This window comes from Stegastes partitus, unplaced genomic scaffold (genome assembly GCF_000690725.1).
Source record: "Stegastes partitus isolate 25-593 unplaced genomic scaffold, Stegastes_partitus-1.0.2 Scaffold1768, whole genome shotgun sequence".
Taxonomy (NCBI): Eukaryota; Metazoa; Chordata; class Actinopteri; family Pomacentridae; genus Stegastes; species Stegastes partitus.
The window spans coordinates 15,079-32,328 of record NW_007579499.1 but is presented as its reverse complement, the minus strand read 5'-3'; the positions used below and the strand labels follow the sequence as shown (position 1 = coordinate 32,328).

Here is a 17,250-nt window from a genome sequence, read left to right as displayed (position 1 = left end):
ACTTCTCTGCTGCACATGTGCACTGCTGAGCTCTGTGTTCAGTCCAGAAACAGAACGTTTCAAGTCGAGTTCATTCAAGTTTTATAACTCTTTAAGGAAAAAATGAGTACATAGTCACAGTCCATCAGTTAAATGAACAGGACAATGAGAAATAAGTGAAGTACACTGATGTGATTCAAGTAAGCCTTGGTATTACCTTTTAGAGAGTACTGTTGCATGTTCATGTGATGATTAGTTGATTTTCAATACATTTCAGCGCATTTTCATTTTGTAATCCGTTAAAACATCTCCCATGTGTATCCAACACACCCCAGATGCACTCTGACCAATCAGAATGAGGTGTTGACTACCTTAAACCTTGTGTCAAGTGTTTGCACTAGCTGTGAGGCCTGATGCTTGACTTTAATGCTCACACTAGACCAAACTGTGCAAAGCTCTCGTCAGTAAATCCATCTATAGAAGTCATAAAATAAGGTGTTACCCTAAAATAAATGAACTGAAGAATGAACTCACCAAGAAAACCTGATTTTTTATGCTTTTACATTTGCAGAAAAAAACAGTATAAAAATACATTTACAATTTTCTTAAGAAATACATTCATTTACAGTTCCAATAGATTACATACTGCATCAAGTGACATACAATCTAATGAAAGACATAATGGGAACCGATGAGGTCACGTTACATAGTTAATAAAAAATGCTACATACAGTATTTTCTATTTCCTGAAAGACTCAGAAAGATGAACTGCATCTTACTGAGCTCTTGAAAGGTCTGTTTGTGTTGCAGCTTTGCACGGCGTGATGGCTCTTATTTCCGGTTTCTGGTGCCATCGTGGAGTTATTTCTTCCTTGTGGACAGCGACAATCACGCACAGTTGTGTGTCCTGCCTAAAGCTCCAAAGGTTGAACAGTGAGCCCTCAGACTGTTTGTGTATTTCAAGTTATTCTGGGCAAGACCTCAGATGAATGCGTAATTAGTAAATTACAGCGAACAGTGATGTAATAAACTTAAGAAATGAGAATGGGAAAATCTCTAGCTAAACAAAATGATGAGGAAGAGCAGGCTGCAAGTGAAAGAAACCGTTTAAATAAAGTACTGCAAGTGTGAAAGGCTTTGCAATGGAGACAATGGTAAGGGGTGTTTCGTGAAGACCTGCTCACACATGAATGACTGTTAATCTTTGCATATTTGTGTGTGTACTAGCCTGCAGTGCCTGGCTGCGTGTTAGTATGCACCTGAAAAGAGTTAACACATGCATGCTTAAGCCTGCATTTTACATGCACGATAGGTTACAAGTGTGCAGGGTTAGATATTAAGTGATGTGAATATTTTTCTGTTGACAAATACAGTACTTGTGAACGTTTATCCCTGCATTCTGATTTGCCAGCCTGTGCGCATACAGTGCATATGTGTGCATGTACACTCTGAGTGTTTAGTGCATAGTCTGTTCTGCTGCATGCATGCAATGTAACTGTGTAGGTCTGTGTTGATTTGTGCCTGTTCGGGGGGTCATCTGAACAACCAGAGGAGGCCAAGCAGGCCACACAGGAGGTTGAAAGGTGCGCTCACACGTCCAGCTGAAGAGTGGCTGTGAGGGTGAGGGGGGCAGTTCGTGTAAGGCTCCAAACAGGCAGCGTAGGCCATGACATGCGCCACGTAGTTCTGCTCCTTCACTCCGTGGAAAAGGTGAGCCATTGGGCCTTTTGCATAGATGGCCACATCCTCCCCGCCGTGCGTCTCAGCATCCAATGGGACGGCAGCCTGCTGCATGTACTCCTCGTCGTCTAGAGAGGCACAAGTAGAGTGTAGAGTGTCACAAAATACTGTTTAGGAAACTCCATGCTTGGATCATTGACTATAAGTAGAACACAAATGCCTTTATAGACTGCGTTGCCACAAATTAACCTCAAAGTCAGTCCACTTCAGCTTCACTCCACACTGTGAACCGTGAGACACTTGGCAATAAAAATGACTATTTTACTGAAGAAAAAAAAAAAAGAAAATCCTGTCTCTGCCACCCTGCCATTAAGAGCCTTTGAGGGGAGATTGCATTAATGCCACCCACTACAGAGAGCATCTTTGGGTAGCTTTAACATTACACTCACCTCATTGATGTTTTCGTGGTTGTTTTTCTCATAAAATGGTGTTTTGCAAATCTTCTGTAATTTACCTAATTACACTTAATTACAACATTTTCTAAACCCAGGAGGTAATTAAGGTTCTTTTGATAAAATTGCAGCAACAAGTGCCTGACTTTTCTCAAGCGACACAAACAATGCCGTAAAACAAGTGGGATCAAGGATTTTCAGATGATGTGCTCCCTGATGAGTAAGGGTCCTTCACTTGTATTGTAGATGGATTGTCACCAAAAAAAAAAAGCTGGAAACCTTCACTCTTGTTTACGTCTACTTCTCTGAATAAACGTTGCAACGCTGTTTGGGCTTCATAGCCTTCACGAGAATATAATGTAGATGCTGACTTGTGCAGTGCTTCATATTTACCCAGATGGATGCAAACCTTTTTGTACACAAACCCCTCACTTGTTTACTTAAGGTGCCAGATGGGGTTGAATGTGCTCTTTTGGATTCCAAAACCGAATACCAAAAACACCTCCTTGGGGGTTCTACGGGGTAATTTATCCCTACATAGAGGTGTTTCCACCCTCAGGTATACACACCCATGCAATGACTAAAACGAATGGTGCAGAACAAGAGGAAGGAACTGGATCGCTGCAGTCAAATGTTCCACAAAGAAATACAAATAACTTTTTCAGCTACACGTACACATTGTGGCCTGTGCGGAGGACAAAGCAGAGGACTGAACCGTGAATGCTATAAACATCATATTTCATCTTTGCTTTCAAGAGAAAAACACAGGCATGAGTCAGCCATAACCACATCACTTCAAACTGTCTGTATACACATCGGCGCAGACGACTGCAGCATCTGAAAGACATTAGCTTGTGCTTACAATAATCCACCATTGTGATGTTCCCTCTGGTTCCATTTATATGAACATAACCGGGGCCGTTGGCATAGAGGATGCTGGTGAAAGGCATTTTGTCGTCTGCTTTCTTCGGTGCCAGACCTGAATGACAAACAAAGCACGGGGAGAGGTGAGCAACAGTGTCCTGTATTGTAACCTGAAGGAAACATAAGGACACAAACTCATCTGTACTTTGAGAGAAAAAAAAAGAAGCAAAGCAGTCACCATGCAAGTTCTTCAATCTTAAATATGATGCATATTAAACATCTCCATATATGAATGTCTTATTCTAGCCTCGGTATTTTAGATAGGTATGGAGTTTTTTTGCATATGTGTTTGTCTTCTGGGCTCGTTTTATTGTAACTTTCATGCGCCTGAATATGATTTTCATGCTAACTTCAATCTGCACCGCAAACAAGTGTTCATGCTCTGAATCGTACCAAAGATGGGATTCCCACGAGGTGTGTTCCCACCAAAGGTGAAGACATGAGAGTGGTCAGCAGTGACCACGGTCAGTGTGTCAGACTCTCTGGTGAGCTGCGCTGCTCGCTGGATGGCACGGTCGAACATCACCGCTTCAGTCAGCGCCAGTTTGGCAATACCGTCATGATGGCCGTGATCGATTCTCCCTCGTAACGGAGGATAACAGAAAAGGAATTTAGACTAGGCCCAAAACATTTTATACTTTTTTTTTTGAAAATCAAGAGGTATGCTTTTACATGTATCTTGGTATAATGAAGCAAGTTTCAAGAGTTCATGGTAATCCTCCTTCAAGACACAAATTACCATGAGTGTGTTCTTACATCGTTAAGAAGAATAAGCGTCTTTTAAATTTAGAATTAGACGATTGGTATATGGTACTCATCTTCTACAAATAGGTAGTATCCTTTGGGATTCTTCCTGAGGATTTGAATGGCCTTTTCTGTCATCTCCACAATGGATGGATCACGCGTGTTATTCCGGAAAACCTCAAATCTCATGTCCTTGGGCTCAAACAGACCTGGAGCAGCAAACAAAAAGGACGTTTGATCACGTGTTAGTATGAAAAACGATGCAACAACAGACAGCAATGTTAAGGTCGCTCTAAATGGGAATAAAAACAGAATGAGAGATTGACGTCTAAAAGCCAAGTGCAAAAGGAATGCTTGTATAGTTATAAACCAAACGTACTTCACTGGGTAGCTATATAAGTGGGCAAGATGATAACAAGATGATAATGGCTCTGTGATATTGGCAACGAAGTCTGTTCTGTCCAACACATCACAGCAAGGAACACACCCTTTGGTTTTTACTGCTGTAGTAGGCGGCGATAACACCACTCAACTGTGCATTTACAGTGCCCGACTATTAACAGTTTACTTTACATGGCTATAAAGATGAAAGCTGAGTTTACTGGATTTCTCTTGTTTCGAAGCCCTTGAGAAAGTTTCACAACTTCGATAAGTTTCTCTGCCAACCCTTGTGCAACAAAGACTCAGAAGTACAGATATATTGGGTGTTTTAATGTGTTTTTCTGCCTGTTTTCTGTTTCTACCAGTTTTATTCACCATGTCTGGAGCGTTGATGTGTGTTTATGTAGCCGACTACAGTAGGCTTATGTATCTGTGCTTATCAGCAAAACGCGATATGCTATATGTCTTTATAACATGCATATATACCTACCCATGAGGCGGTCAGTAGTTCTAACATTTATCTCATCAAAGTCCTTCCTGTGCCAAACATAGTGCGATTTCTTGTTCTGAAACAAACAGCAGAGGAAAGGTGAAACTGTAAATAGTTGCAATTGCCTAAAAGATAAGTAAATATCTCACAGTAATGTCCAATAACCGTACTGGTTTAGCCTTCAGCCACACGTCAATGAGGTTTCTCTTGTCTTTGCGGTCGCCCTTGCGAGAGTTGGACGTAGGGTACTCGGGGTCAGGGGTGCCTTTTGGTGTCATGTACATCCTGCCTCCCCCTAGAATGACCTTAAAGGACATCAGAAAGAAGGCAATCATGAGAATCAATAGAAGAAGTGTACCGGCTGGTCCCTGCAGTTTTCCAGTATTTACATCTAGTGCAAATTACTCTCTCAGTGGATTGGCTAAAATCAGAGCACTGAAGACCAAAATGGTTAAGAGTATATAATGCTCATTTGTATGTGGGTTTCAAAGCTGGGTTGAGATCTTAAGGACAAAAAATACACCCCGTCTTTTGCGTATGGGACAGATGTAAGTATGCTCTATTGGTTGTGCAAGTCTATGTTTGCAATGTCATAAAGCAATACATCTGTTCTGACTACAGGGAGAGCTTTGATATTTTATGTATGCTGCTTTGTGTTAGTTTATCTATGTTAGGGTAGACACTCTGATTTGAGAGCTCACTCCTTGTATTTTACATTAAAAGCTGCAGTAGACTTGACATGATTCCTTGGTGCAGTGTGCGTCCCAAGGGATAAATTATTCAGGGATAATATGATTTAACAATGAGGCACAAAACCAAGTGTGCATCAGCATTCAGCCAGAAATGACAGTTTATACAGTATTTTTTTTTAAAAAAGTAGAATTTTTCACTCAAATATCATGTATCTGAAATCGATGATATAATTTACAGAAATTTCAATCTCCTGTTGAACTCAAAGAGTTGTAATGAGGGGGGAAGAATATGGATGAGTTAAAGACTAGTTTATCACTTCCATGTAGAGTCGTGTCTTGTTTTATATTCCCTACACCTTGTCTATCAGTCCTGTAGTCTGTTAAAATGTTCCTAAAGTCCTAAAACACATTTAAAACTAAAGTCCGTAAGGAGTGTTCTCTCGTACATCAATATCAATGTTGGTGACCAGCTGGGTGGCGATGTCGACGCAGCCGTGTTGGCGTGCGCTGGAAGGAAGATCTGCATCACTGTACCAGCTGCGGCTGACGGAGTGGGCGTAGGCAGCGGCTGGGGAGGCGTGCTGGACCCGGGTGGTGGTCACTATGCCAACTGATTTACCTGAACAAAACACAGACACACCCAAGTTAGAGCTACAACAGGTAATCGTTAAATAAATGCAGCGTGAAAGAATCTTCCAACAACTAGAAAGGGTATCTGTCTCTACTCTCTGAACACTACATGAATTTCTTGGTTCTGTATTAACCGAGAAACAATTCCGTTTCCTCTCTGGTTGGTTGGGTTTTGGGTGAGTTGATTAAAAAAGAGGGCCTTTGTGGTTACAACAGTACACACACGTTTAAAGCTGTGGAAAGAACGTCGTTAAAAGACACTTTTTGTGTGAAATGGGAAATGAACAATCTCCTGTGGTGAAGTCCAATGTTTTGTTGAACTATTGATTCATCTTGACCTCCTTTTTGTTGCTACAGCCCTCTGCACCCTCAATAGTCTGACAGGGGAAGAGTGTTTGGGTGGTACCTGGGCTTAACTGTCCACATCTGAGAAAGTATGGATAAAAAGTATGCCCTGTGTAGCTTGCACTTATAACCACACTCTTGCTACTGGAGCTCACAATGCTGGCATGGTTGCTTTTGCTGTTACACTTTACCCCATAGATGGTAGCTTTTAGGTATTTAAATAAAGACCTTTCTGCTGACCACTAGATGGGTTGTAGCATTAATGAAGGCTTGTCCAGCATCTTTTTTTTTTCTTTTCTTTTTTAAAAATGCCTGGTCCAGCATCATAGCAAGCAGAACGATGATTTGAAAAAAAAAAAAAAAGCTTTGCCAAGGGGACCTTTATGAATATAAGGCCCCTCTTGATAGTCTGATTTTTATTGATTTATTTATGTATTCATTCTATTTTCTTTCATTCATTTATTTTGAATGCTTCCTTATAACTGAATTTAAAGTAATACTGCTGGATCTGATAGAGGGAAAAAGAAAAGCGTATAGCTGTCCAGCATTTTTTGTACCCCTTTGTGGAGGCTGAACTTAAGAGTTCTTTTCTTTATTCCTGTCCCTCCACTTTCTTATAGTTTACACAGACTGATTACAGTGATCACTGTGAGCAAACTCTCTGCTGCCCTTTAATTCATGTACTTAATTGTTATTTTACTGCTGTTTGAGTTTACTGTGTTTTATTTAATTAAGGTAATATTTTTTTAAATAAAACTGTTATTATTGTAAAGCCAAACCTTGCAATACTTAAACACAATGTAGATCCGCCATCTGCTATGTCATGCTCTGACGTACACAAATCATCCAAACATGTGTGTCTACACCTAATGCATGCAGACATTTATAGATTAGACACATGAGTGCTATTGTTCCTAAAATATGCTGTAAAATGACCACAGCCACACAAGTGAGGCAGGTCAACATGAAACGTTCCCTTTATTATATACATTCTGAACATTGAACACTAACCGCCGACAGATGAGTAGCAGTTTATCAGATGATTGTTTTATTCCTCATATTATATTTTAGGGCAGATTGCAGTTATTGCATATCTAGAGATAAGAATATACAGCTCCAAGTCATACACTGTAAGACATGTGGTGTCTCTACCTTGAGCTTTAGCACGCCGCAGCACTGAGTAGACCTCGTTGCCGAAGGTGGTGTTACACTCGTAGGCCACCGCGTTGGCACTGAGTCCTACTGTCTTCGCGTTGGCCTTCACCCCACAGTGGTAGGCTGTAGCCGTGCTGGCGCTGTCCGCTACCTGCTTATCCACACTGTAGGTCTGTGGAGCAGAAACACAAACAGACAGAAGAGCAAATAAACACACAGTGGATTCAGAAAGTATTCAGAAACCTTAATTTATAGCAAATTTCAGTATTTATATACTAAAATGAGTATATTCCCATCCAGCCCATGGTATAATTAAGGCATTATTCCCCTTCCTCTAAGCTGATTTGATGAATGACGCTTGGTGATCTGTCACTTGAGCAGCAGATCTTCCTGGGAAAAATCTACAACTAGAAAACGTTATGGGTTTTTTTTTTTCCCCCTGAACAAAGCCAATGTAAACCCCTTTTTTGATTATAGTTTGGGAAAGACACCAAAGACACAAAATACTCAGCCATCCCTTCAATTATACTTAAATTACAATAATTTATGGATTATAGGATTCAGGATGCTCAATCTGACTCTTCCACGCTGTCAGGATTTTTAGTTAAAGTCTTGATTTCAACAAAATACCTTAAAAAAGTTTTGAGGAATGAAGCTGCAGGGGGGATAGCACGCAACAAGATGTGACAGGTTAAGGGAACAAAGCATATAAAACATGGACACAAACCATCAACCCACTCTGTGTTTTTGTTGTTGCTTTTTTTTTTAACTGAAGGATTCATTTGCAGTGAATCTTTCTCTGTCTCTGTTTCTTTTTGTCCCTTAAATCTCATCTGCTATTTTCTTCCATGTGTCACACTGTATTGATTTACCCAGCAGCACCGGGCGCATTCAAAGATCTATAAGCATTTGTGTGCATGAATACATGCCTGGTGAACACTCAGACACACACACATGATTTAAGAATTGTGTGTGTGCATGCGTGTGTGTGTGTGTGTGTGTGTGGGTGTGTGTGTGTGTGTGTGTGTGTGTGTGTGTGTCGTGGCAAAAGCAATTCAGAGGTAACAGAGTGCAAAGATGATTACAAAAAAAAAAAAAAAGTGCTTTGGCCTGTTTCCATTTCTTAGCCGTGATGTATTTGAAAACTGTGTGTGTGTGAAACGTGTTCCTTTTTCCATTTACAAATATCAATACAATATTTTTAAGATAATGTGCTGGTAAAAAGCTGCAATTACTAAAAGCTGTGATAAATGTTTAAATGCAGAGGAACAGAAACATTTAGAAGTATTTACTTGCACATGATGAACATGTATTCCAGCGTTCCAACGGATTGCGTTGCATTTTTATATTTTGAACCTACAGGTCAGCAGAACTGTGTTGTCACCTTAGACAGGGCCACGTATGGGAAGGTGTCCATGGCCAGCATGGTTTCTTCCCCAGAACCACCCTCCATCTGACCTCGCAGGATTCGAGCTGCTGACACTGTGGACACGCCCATTCCTACGAGACAATGATTGACAAGTGAAGGTCACTGTTATGGTCCGACTTTATTTTTTAGGCGAGCTATCTCTGTCTACGGACATAATAAATAATGTATTAAAGTAATAGTTCTTCAACTGGAGCGCAGGCCCCACTGAAGAAGTGAAATATGAGCAAACAAAGTCAACGCATGTGAAGTCAGTTAACATCAGCTGCACCCACAAATGGACTTTAAATGCATTTTTATTGTAATTTGTGGTTGTTATAAAGAGATGTAACGTAAAAGATAAGAATGTTTAGTTCTGCCATTCCTTCTCTCCTGCTCTCTGTGCTCACATATACAGCATTTAAACACAGTAGAAGTCTCATTAAAGCTCTTTGCATATTTTAAATTTCCAATTTTTTCTTGTTTCTGTTTCGTCAGATAAAGAGCATAAATAGGGAGTGAAATGCAGCTTATTAAGATTACATGTTGATCAGACATTTTCAAGCTGCTGTTCTGCACTGACTTTACGAGGTGTCCAAACTAATCCAAACTACAAACTACAAGTTTTCCCCTTTGAAGTAGCCCCCCTGGAGTCTAACACACTTCCCCAGCCTTCTCTTCACGCCGCCATGCACTTCTGGAAGGATTCTCCTCTACAGCTCGGTCATCACAGCCATCTTGATGTCGTCCACGTCTTCTAAACGGGTCCCCTTGATGACCCCCTTGAGCTTGGGGAAGAGGAAACAATCCCACGGAGCCAGGTGGGGTGAGTAGGGAGGTTGCTCCAGCACAGAGATGTTCTTCTCAGCCAGGAACTGTGGGATGCTCAGGGCGTTGTCATGATGAAGCAGCCACGACTCGTCCTGCCACAGCTCTCGCCTCTTCTCGCACACTGAAGGAAGCAAACGCCTCAGGATCTCTTTGTAGATGGTTGATCGTTTGAAGGGGAAAACTCGTAGTTTGTAGTTTTGTGACACCAGTCCTGGAACCTTTCTGAAACACCTTGTACTTTTTTACCCCAACATTGGCAAACTCACCATACATATGACTTTAAAACAACTGTGCTGTAAATTTGATGAATGACCATGTAAAATGATTGCTCAAAAAGACAGTCAGAAGCGATAGAATGTCCTGGTCTCACACACATCTGCTCTGCACTGTCAAGCACAGATGCAGAGTGAGTCTCCTTCCTGAAGGGGACGGCAGCAGTATAACTGAAAGATGCATTCTGGAGAAATCTAACACAATGTGGAACCTTTAAAAAAACAAAATCATCACCAGGCTCAACACTAATTCTTCCAGGTAACTATTCAGATACTACTGGTCGAATATTCAACATATCAGCACACATTAAGCTGCTACCAAGTGAAAAATATAACAGCTAAGGAATCTGTTGTATCTTGTGCTGTGTCCTGTCCAGTTTCTCAGATGTTGCCACTGACTTTCTAGTCGAAGAAACTCACTTGTGTGTTTGCTTCTCCCTTAAAAGTCACAGTCATTAAACCGAGAACAGGCTCTGGGCAAAGCAAGGCAGGAGAGAAGCCTCGACCACCCTGAACGTGAATAAGTAGGTTTGATTTAAACCAGATACTGTAGTAGCTAACAGGAAAAAACATTCTTAAATCTTTTACGCCTTTAAACGGCTTTCCTTACATAAATTAATTCAATGCCTCACGAGCTGCGAGCGCACCGCACAAGTGACAATTAATGTGAGGAATTTTCCAATCAAATCTAATCCAGATGGAAACTTTCCCTAACTGGCAAAAGTCGACCTCATGCATTGCAGTGCCAGACTACACCGCTGAAGGAGGGACCATCAAGCATCTCATGATGTTCAAGGTACAAGGTAGTGAACATGCAGTGCATGAATAGGCATGTGATTGTTGCCAGGACTCTAATCGTGCAGATGGTTTCACACTGTACACACACACACACACACACTATACTACACTCAGCTAATCGGCAGTTTATGGTGCCAACAAATGCAGAACTGTGCCAGCAAAGGCAGTGGAAAAGAAGACTGCTAACAAGAAAACAAGAGTGCAAACAATGCACGATATAAAATATATTAAAAAAATTGCTTTGTAAATGTTTTGTGAGGAAGAAAATGCATTTAACATGCATTAGTTAGGAGTACACGCAATGCATTTTGGTGAGGATAAACGTTGCTTTGTTTGTTTATAAGAACATTTGTTAACCCTTTCATGCATGGGTATTGTTTTAGGCAGTAACCGCTCCACACCTCTATGAGTCTGGCTAAATCTAAAATTATATTTCTTTTGACGTATACATAGTGTGTTAGCAAAGAAAAAGTATGTTTTTCTCATTTATGAAAGTTTTATTCATAAAATGCTGCTCTGCGCTAAACCTACTAAACCAACCCAACTGCAGCGCCATCATGCTACTGTGACACGAAGCCACATCAGCACACTTCTGTGTCGCTGTTTCTGCATTTAAGCAAAGTGGTTCAAACACAAGGTCAGACTGAACATGACAACATTGCCCTCTATCATTTTCATACAATACACTTATTTATTTTAAAAGCATGTGGTTAAACACCTTTGTACAAACACCTGCTGTTATTAGCATCTACACTTTTCCCAATGAATCATCACCAAAACAATAATTTGTCGTTTTTTGATATTTTATCATCAGCACAATGTTAAGGACAATTTAAGCAGTGCCTTTTCAGTGCTTTACGGAGAAGGGTGCAAAATGTAAATGCATAAAACACACTGCTAAATTCAAAGTCCTCATACCGAACCTACAAAACAGGAGCAGGGCCCTGGACCATTGTGCTCCTTTTGGTGTGATTAACCTTGTCCTGGTTCCATATGTAAATTTGTATGTACAAGCCCCTGTCCTGGATTGGTGCCTGCACTTGGACCCGGTTCAGCCGTTCAGCTCCTCCTCCATCCGGCCTCCTGATTGGATCGGTACCGCAGCGCTGCACTCCAATCAAGCTGCGCCTGTCATTACAGCACCTGCTTGGCCAAACTGCAAATCTGGGAGGTTGAGATTTAGAGAGAGCAGCTTGCCTTTGTGCCTCTTGTTTGTATGATTTCTGGTACCTATTGTGGCTGTGAAAAAGTTTGCCCATTGTAGACTTGTGAATCGTTTGATAATGTCGCTGGAGGCTGGAACAAGGGCGCTACTCCTGCCTCTAGTTTTTGTTTGGTGAATAAATGGAGATAAGGCAGCATAGGATTTTAATTTTGTATTATGTTGCTGTTAATAGAGGCCAGGTAAGTGAGTTTAAACCTTGCCATTAGACATCTTTTTGTTTTAGAGTAGCATCTGACCTCTGTTCCCCCTTTTGTGACCTGTGCTGATTTACGTTGCTACTCAAAAACCCTAGTACTCATTAGAAAACATTCATTTTTAGTTTGCATGTTAGGTCCTTTTCCTCTGGCGAGCTGAGTTCTAACATGCAGTTTGTGACAATCAGTGAACTGAAACGTTATCTGTCCTTTGGAGTCTGGATTCTTGGCAAAAGATAGATTTAAGTCCAATATTCACTCGAGCTCAGTTTTTAAACTTGGTTGATTGTAGGAAAACCAACTACGTGACTGAACCAAAAAAAATGTTGACAAGTGATACCAAAAAAGGAAAAAAAACAATACAAAGTCCAGCAGTTATGGGGCACCGCTATAGCTCACCTGGTTGAGCTGGTGTCCCATGTACAGGAGCTATAGTCATGAGTTTGAATCCCACTCATGGTCCTTTTCCACAGGTCCTTCTCCCCCACTTCCCTGTCTCCCTTTCAACTGCACTCTCAAATAAAGGCAAAAAGGCCAAAAAATAAAAATAAAAAAGTCCAGCAGTCATAAGTCCAGTGTCACATGCCTTGTATGCCCAACTGTCCGCCTCTCTAAGTGATTAATGTCACACTCTGTCAGCCTTTCTACTTCAGCCAGTACTCCCACAACTGCAAGCATTGTCTTGTCAAGTCCCCACAGACAAACAGTCAGTTTTACAAGTCTGAACTAATTAACCAAACTGTCTAAATGTCGTTACATAGACATCCTTGCGCTGCTGTTCACACAGTGCACTGTTCAACCCATTTTTGTCAGTAAGGAGGAAAGCAACACAGTTCTTGCACAAACCTCAACCACAACTATGCCAGTGCCGAATGCTTGCTAGAATGGATTTCATAATGATGGACCTACCGTCACCGAGGAAAAGGATGATGTTCTTGGCCTGGTGATCCCGAGGTCGGAGTTTCAGTGCAGCATCCAGTGTTGTCTTTGCCTGTGCATCCCAGTAGGCTGGCTCCTTCTCCAGTTCGTACAGCGCTGCTCCATGACAACACACACAGACAGAGATTGGGATGAGGGGGTAAGTGTGAATGGATGTGGGCAAATCTCAGAGAATAAGCCTTGTATGTAACAGTGATTGCTTAATATATGTGAGTGTGTGTAATGTCACAGAAGATAAATTTCAGTGTTTCAGTGATTGCATGCACTCGTCAGCCTTTGCTTCTCTCTGACACTTTCGGATAAACAACAAGAGCAGTTTCTCAGGAAGTGTAAAAAAATGACAGAAACAGCCAAGAAGACACTTGGGTTTCTGTCCGTTCATGCCCACTGAGAGGCTCACAGCAAAGGAAGTCAAAAGGGGAACATTCCTCCAGCCACACACCAAAACAACGGAAAGACAAACAGTCCATCCCACAGTTTACACAAACAGGTAGACACAGGCAAAAAATACACTGACACAAGCTTTTGTCCACTAAAAGACTCCCACACACCTGAGTTTGTCCTCATGCACCAACGCATTTCAGGCTCTTTAAAAATATTTTCTCCTCACTCACTCATCCTTTCCCAGGTTGAGGTTTACCTGCTCGGGTCTCCCTGTGTGTCTGTTTGTCTGCCCGCAGTGCTACTAATATCCCAACCTCATGCAACAACAACAACTCTGTCGTCTCCTCACCTTGGCTGTCCATAGCGGCCTGGCCCGCGGCCACGAGGATGGAGCCAAGAAGGATAACGAGAAGATCGGGGGCCCCGTAAAGCATCTCTAATCCACGCGACCTGCAGCCTGGAGCGGTTGACACAGCCGGCTTTCAGAGCAGCACCCAGACCAAAAGGCAAGAGGCACAGGCAGAGAGTGTGTGTGGCTGCTGAGACCTCCGGCCCTGCCTTTATAAAGCCCCGCTGGGTGTGTAGTAAGGAAGGGCCCACGCCAGCTCATAGGCTTACAGCCACAAAAGAGGGAAGAGAGAATGTGAGAGAAAGAGGAAGAGCCGGGGGAGAGACAGAAAAAGAGAAGCTGGGACCACACAAGAGCTGCAGAGCATCACAGCCCCTCTCCTCACTTTGATTCCTGAAAACGCACCAGCCCCCTTTTTTTTTTTTTATTGTTTTAAAAGGTTGCATTAATTTAGTTCTCCCTCCTTTCCTTGGCTCCCTGCTCCGTGTATGATAGAGATTTGAATGGTTCTTTGATGTGGTAAATGTCTAATGGGTCTTTTTCTGCAGCAGTCCCACTAACAGGGAGAAGAAAAAAAAAATGGCTACCCAATTTGTGTTGGCATCCATCATGATACAAATCATAACTATGTCTCTTTCCATTTCTCTCCCCCATACCCTGGAAAAACAGTCCAAGGGAAGAAAAGGAACCAAGTCCAACCTATTCTTGAAAATATCATGATTGAGTTTTGATGTGCTCTGCTTTTTATGTCAGGAAAATGGTCATATTTCCATTTCCCCCCCGTCCCTCCCCTCCTCCTCTGAATTTTTGCATTTAAAAGACCCCAATATTTTCCTTCTCTTACCAAGTCAACTTGGCTGGTTTTTCCGTGGGAAGTGAAGCAGGGTTAGCATTTTTCTTCTGTGAGGTAGTGGAGCCCGCCTGCAGAATGAAAATGTCTTCTCTCCCCTATGCAGGCACAACAGTTAACGTGTGAAATGAGGTGAATTGGGCCAACTTTGTTCCACACGGTCAGAAGAATCAAATTCCCGGCGAACGGCTCTCGCCTTGTGAACCCACGAGGCAGAATCTTGTTACATTTCAGAGCTCCGGATGACCTCGGTTTTCTGCCAACCGCTCGCCCACTGCCAACAGGGGTTTGCAGTTAGTCACATGTGCCTAATCAAGACTGCAATAAAATCATAATAGCAATCTGGGTAAAGAGGCCTCACATGATGTGGCCCACACCACATGAACTGGAAATACCAGCGGCAATGCGCGAGAGCAGGCAAACTTGTGCAGGCCTGTCTGTCTGTTCATTTGTTATGGGTTTACCCCGGAGAGAAAGTCTCGCTTTTGTTGGGAAAGTCAAATTAGTTTCCTGCAAGACAAGTGTAAACACCTGGTGGCTGTTTTGGGTCTCAGCATGGATCATCCATCCACCGAAAGGGTGCTTAGGCACTTTTGTCGGCTGATTATATGGCAAGTTTGAATGATTGTGGAAACGGTGAACTCCGGGGGGGGTTAGGAAGACAATGTAAACAAAACAAAGCACAACAACAACAACAATGGGTTCCTCTTATACATTTCAGTGATCGAGTAAATTCCTTGATGTTCTCTCTCTAATTTAGAGCCAATCATATTTACATTTCTCATTATCATGCATAAAAAAATGCAACCACATATGTTCGTACCACTTACCACCTCAGGGCGGGAGAACGTTTAATGACAAAATCATGTTTTATTTGCCCTGAGTAAAACAGTCATGACTACTTAACCTGATTTCTGGTTGAGTGAGTGTATATGTGATATTTATAGTGGAGCAGATGGTGACTTGTGTACACTATTGAGATCACGGATCAGCGGAAACCGTGCAGCGGGGGAGCTTTTCTTCATCATGTGCTGTGCTTGAACAGACTTCCTTTCCTTTCTGAACAGAAAAAAGCGCATGTCCACGATTCAATCCTTGTAAAGAACGATCACAAGGACTAAGTTTAAACCTATGACGTTTATTGCTTCATATAGGTATCATGTATCTTTCATTTGGTGGGTATTTTACTGTGACAGGAGAAATGTGCAATGTACTACAAGAACCTTCTCCTTTCTGTTTTGCTGGTTTTGCCTGCTTGTTGAGGTTCCTTTTAGAGGTTGACATTTATAGGCGATATCTAAACCTAAAACAGATTTTTTAAAGTGTAAAGAAAAACACGCAGTTACACGCATACCTCGTCACACACAAATGCTCCTTCCTTTCCTTTCAGCATCTGGATCCTGAGTCAGACTCCCCCCTAAAAGTGAATTACTCCCCTCTGCGTCGCCTCTTCCCTGCCGCAACACGCCGGCTTCCTTTAACCTACAGATTCTGTAAATTACAGTGGTGCGCTAGATTTTGCGTTTAGATTACAACTCTTTGAGGGAAATGTTTAGGTTCAGGTTGTCAAAGCGGGGATATAATGTGGGTGGTGCCAGACCACACAGCCACAGTTTCAAAGAAAGAGCCAAATCCTTCCCCCCCCCTCAACCCCACACCGACTGTTAAAAGGCAGCTTTTAAGAGAAATTTCTGAGATGACAAAGAGGAAAAAATGAACGAGCTCGAGGTATTGACGGTGAAAGCTGTAGATGCTCGAGATCTTTAAAAACATAGAGTCAAACCTCCAGTAGGGAAAGGAAAAGAGGGGGGGAAAGACAGACTGGCTGCCAGATCTTAAAGAGAATAAAAACAGAGACAGCACTGGTGGAACAATTAAACCATGTCTGCGATGATGCTTGTGATCTATTTTGGCCGTGTCACAAATACAATCCCCCCCTCCTTCAAACACACACATCCCCGTGACAGACGAAGAATCTATCTAGATCAATTTAAGGAGACACCATAAATGATGTAACCCATATTTATGAGTGACTGAGATCCCATCCTCAGAATAGTCGGATGGCCCAGTCGTAAAAGATTTTTTACTGCTGGCGTGGAACTCAGTTAGGGGACAATTAGAGGTGAAGCGCCACGAGACCCGCGTCCAGGCTCAAGACAGCTTCCTACAGCGGCTATGGCGAGAGGTTGCTACCTCGACATCAAACGGTCTGACAGCTTTGAGAAGTGGCCCCACTTAGTTTTTAATTGGACTCATAAAAGAAATATGGAGCTTATCCTAATTAGGCTATAGTGTGTGTGTGTGTGTGTGTGTGCGCATGTGTGTGTAAATTAAAGAGGCTGGTTTAGCAAGAAGGAGTGAACATGAGAGAGATTGAAAGAAAGATTGTGTGTGTGTGTGTATGTGTGTGTGTGTGTGTGTGTGTGTGTGTGTGTGTGTGTGTGAAGACAAACACGCCTGCCACTCTGTGATGTATTATAATTGTTTTATGTCTGATTTCAGCCCAACAAGTCATAACATGGAAAAAAGTA

General features: G+C 42.1%; 1 protein-coding gene across 1 annotated transcript; it reads right to left on the bottom strand.

Moving 5' to 3' along the window:
- Nucleotides 1–323: 323 nt before the first annotated feature.
- alpi.1 (alkaline phosphatase, intestinal, tandem duplicate 1) lies at nt 324–14,210 on the bottom strand. The gene is made up of 11 exons (XM_008302157.1): nt 13,870–14,210; nt 13,107–13,232; nt 8,857–8,972; nt 7,470–7,644; nt 5,789–5,961; nt 4,821–4,955; nt 4,651–4,726; nt 3,854–3,988; nt 3,429–3,620; nt 2,974–3,090; nt 324–1,787 (listed from the first exon to the last, which is right to left on the bottom strand). The coding sequence occupies exons 1-11, from the start codon at nt 13,952–13,954 to the stop codon at nt 1,513–1,515; spliced, it is 1,605 nt and encodes a 534-aa protein (XP_008300379.1). The 5' UTR covers nt 13,955–14,210; the 3' UTR covers nt 324–1,512.
- Between the last annotated feature and the right edge of the window lie 3,040 nt (nt 14,211–17,250).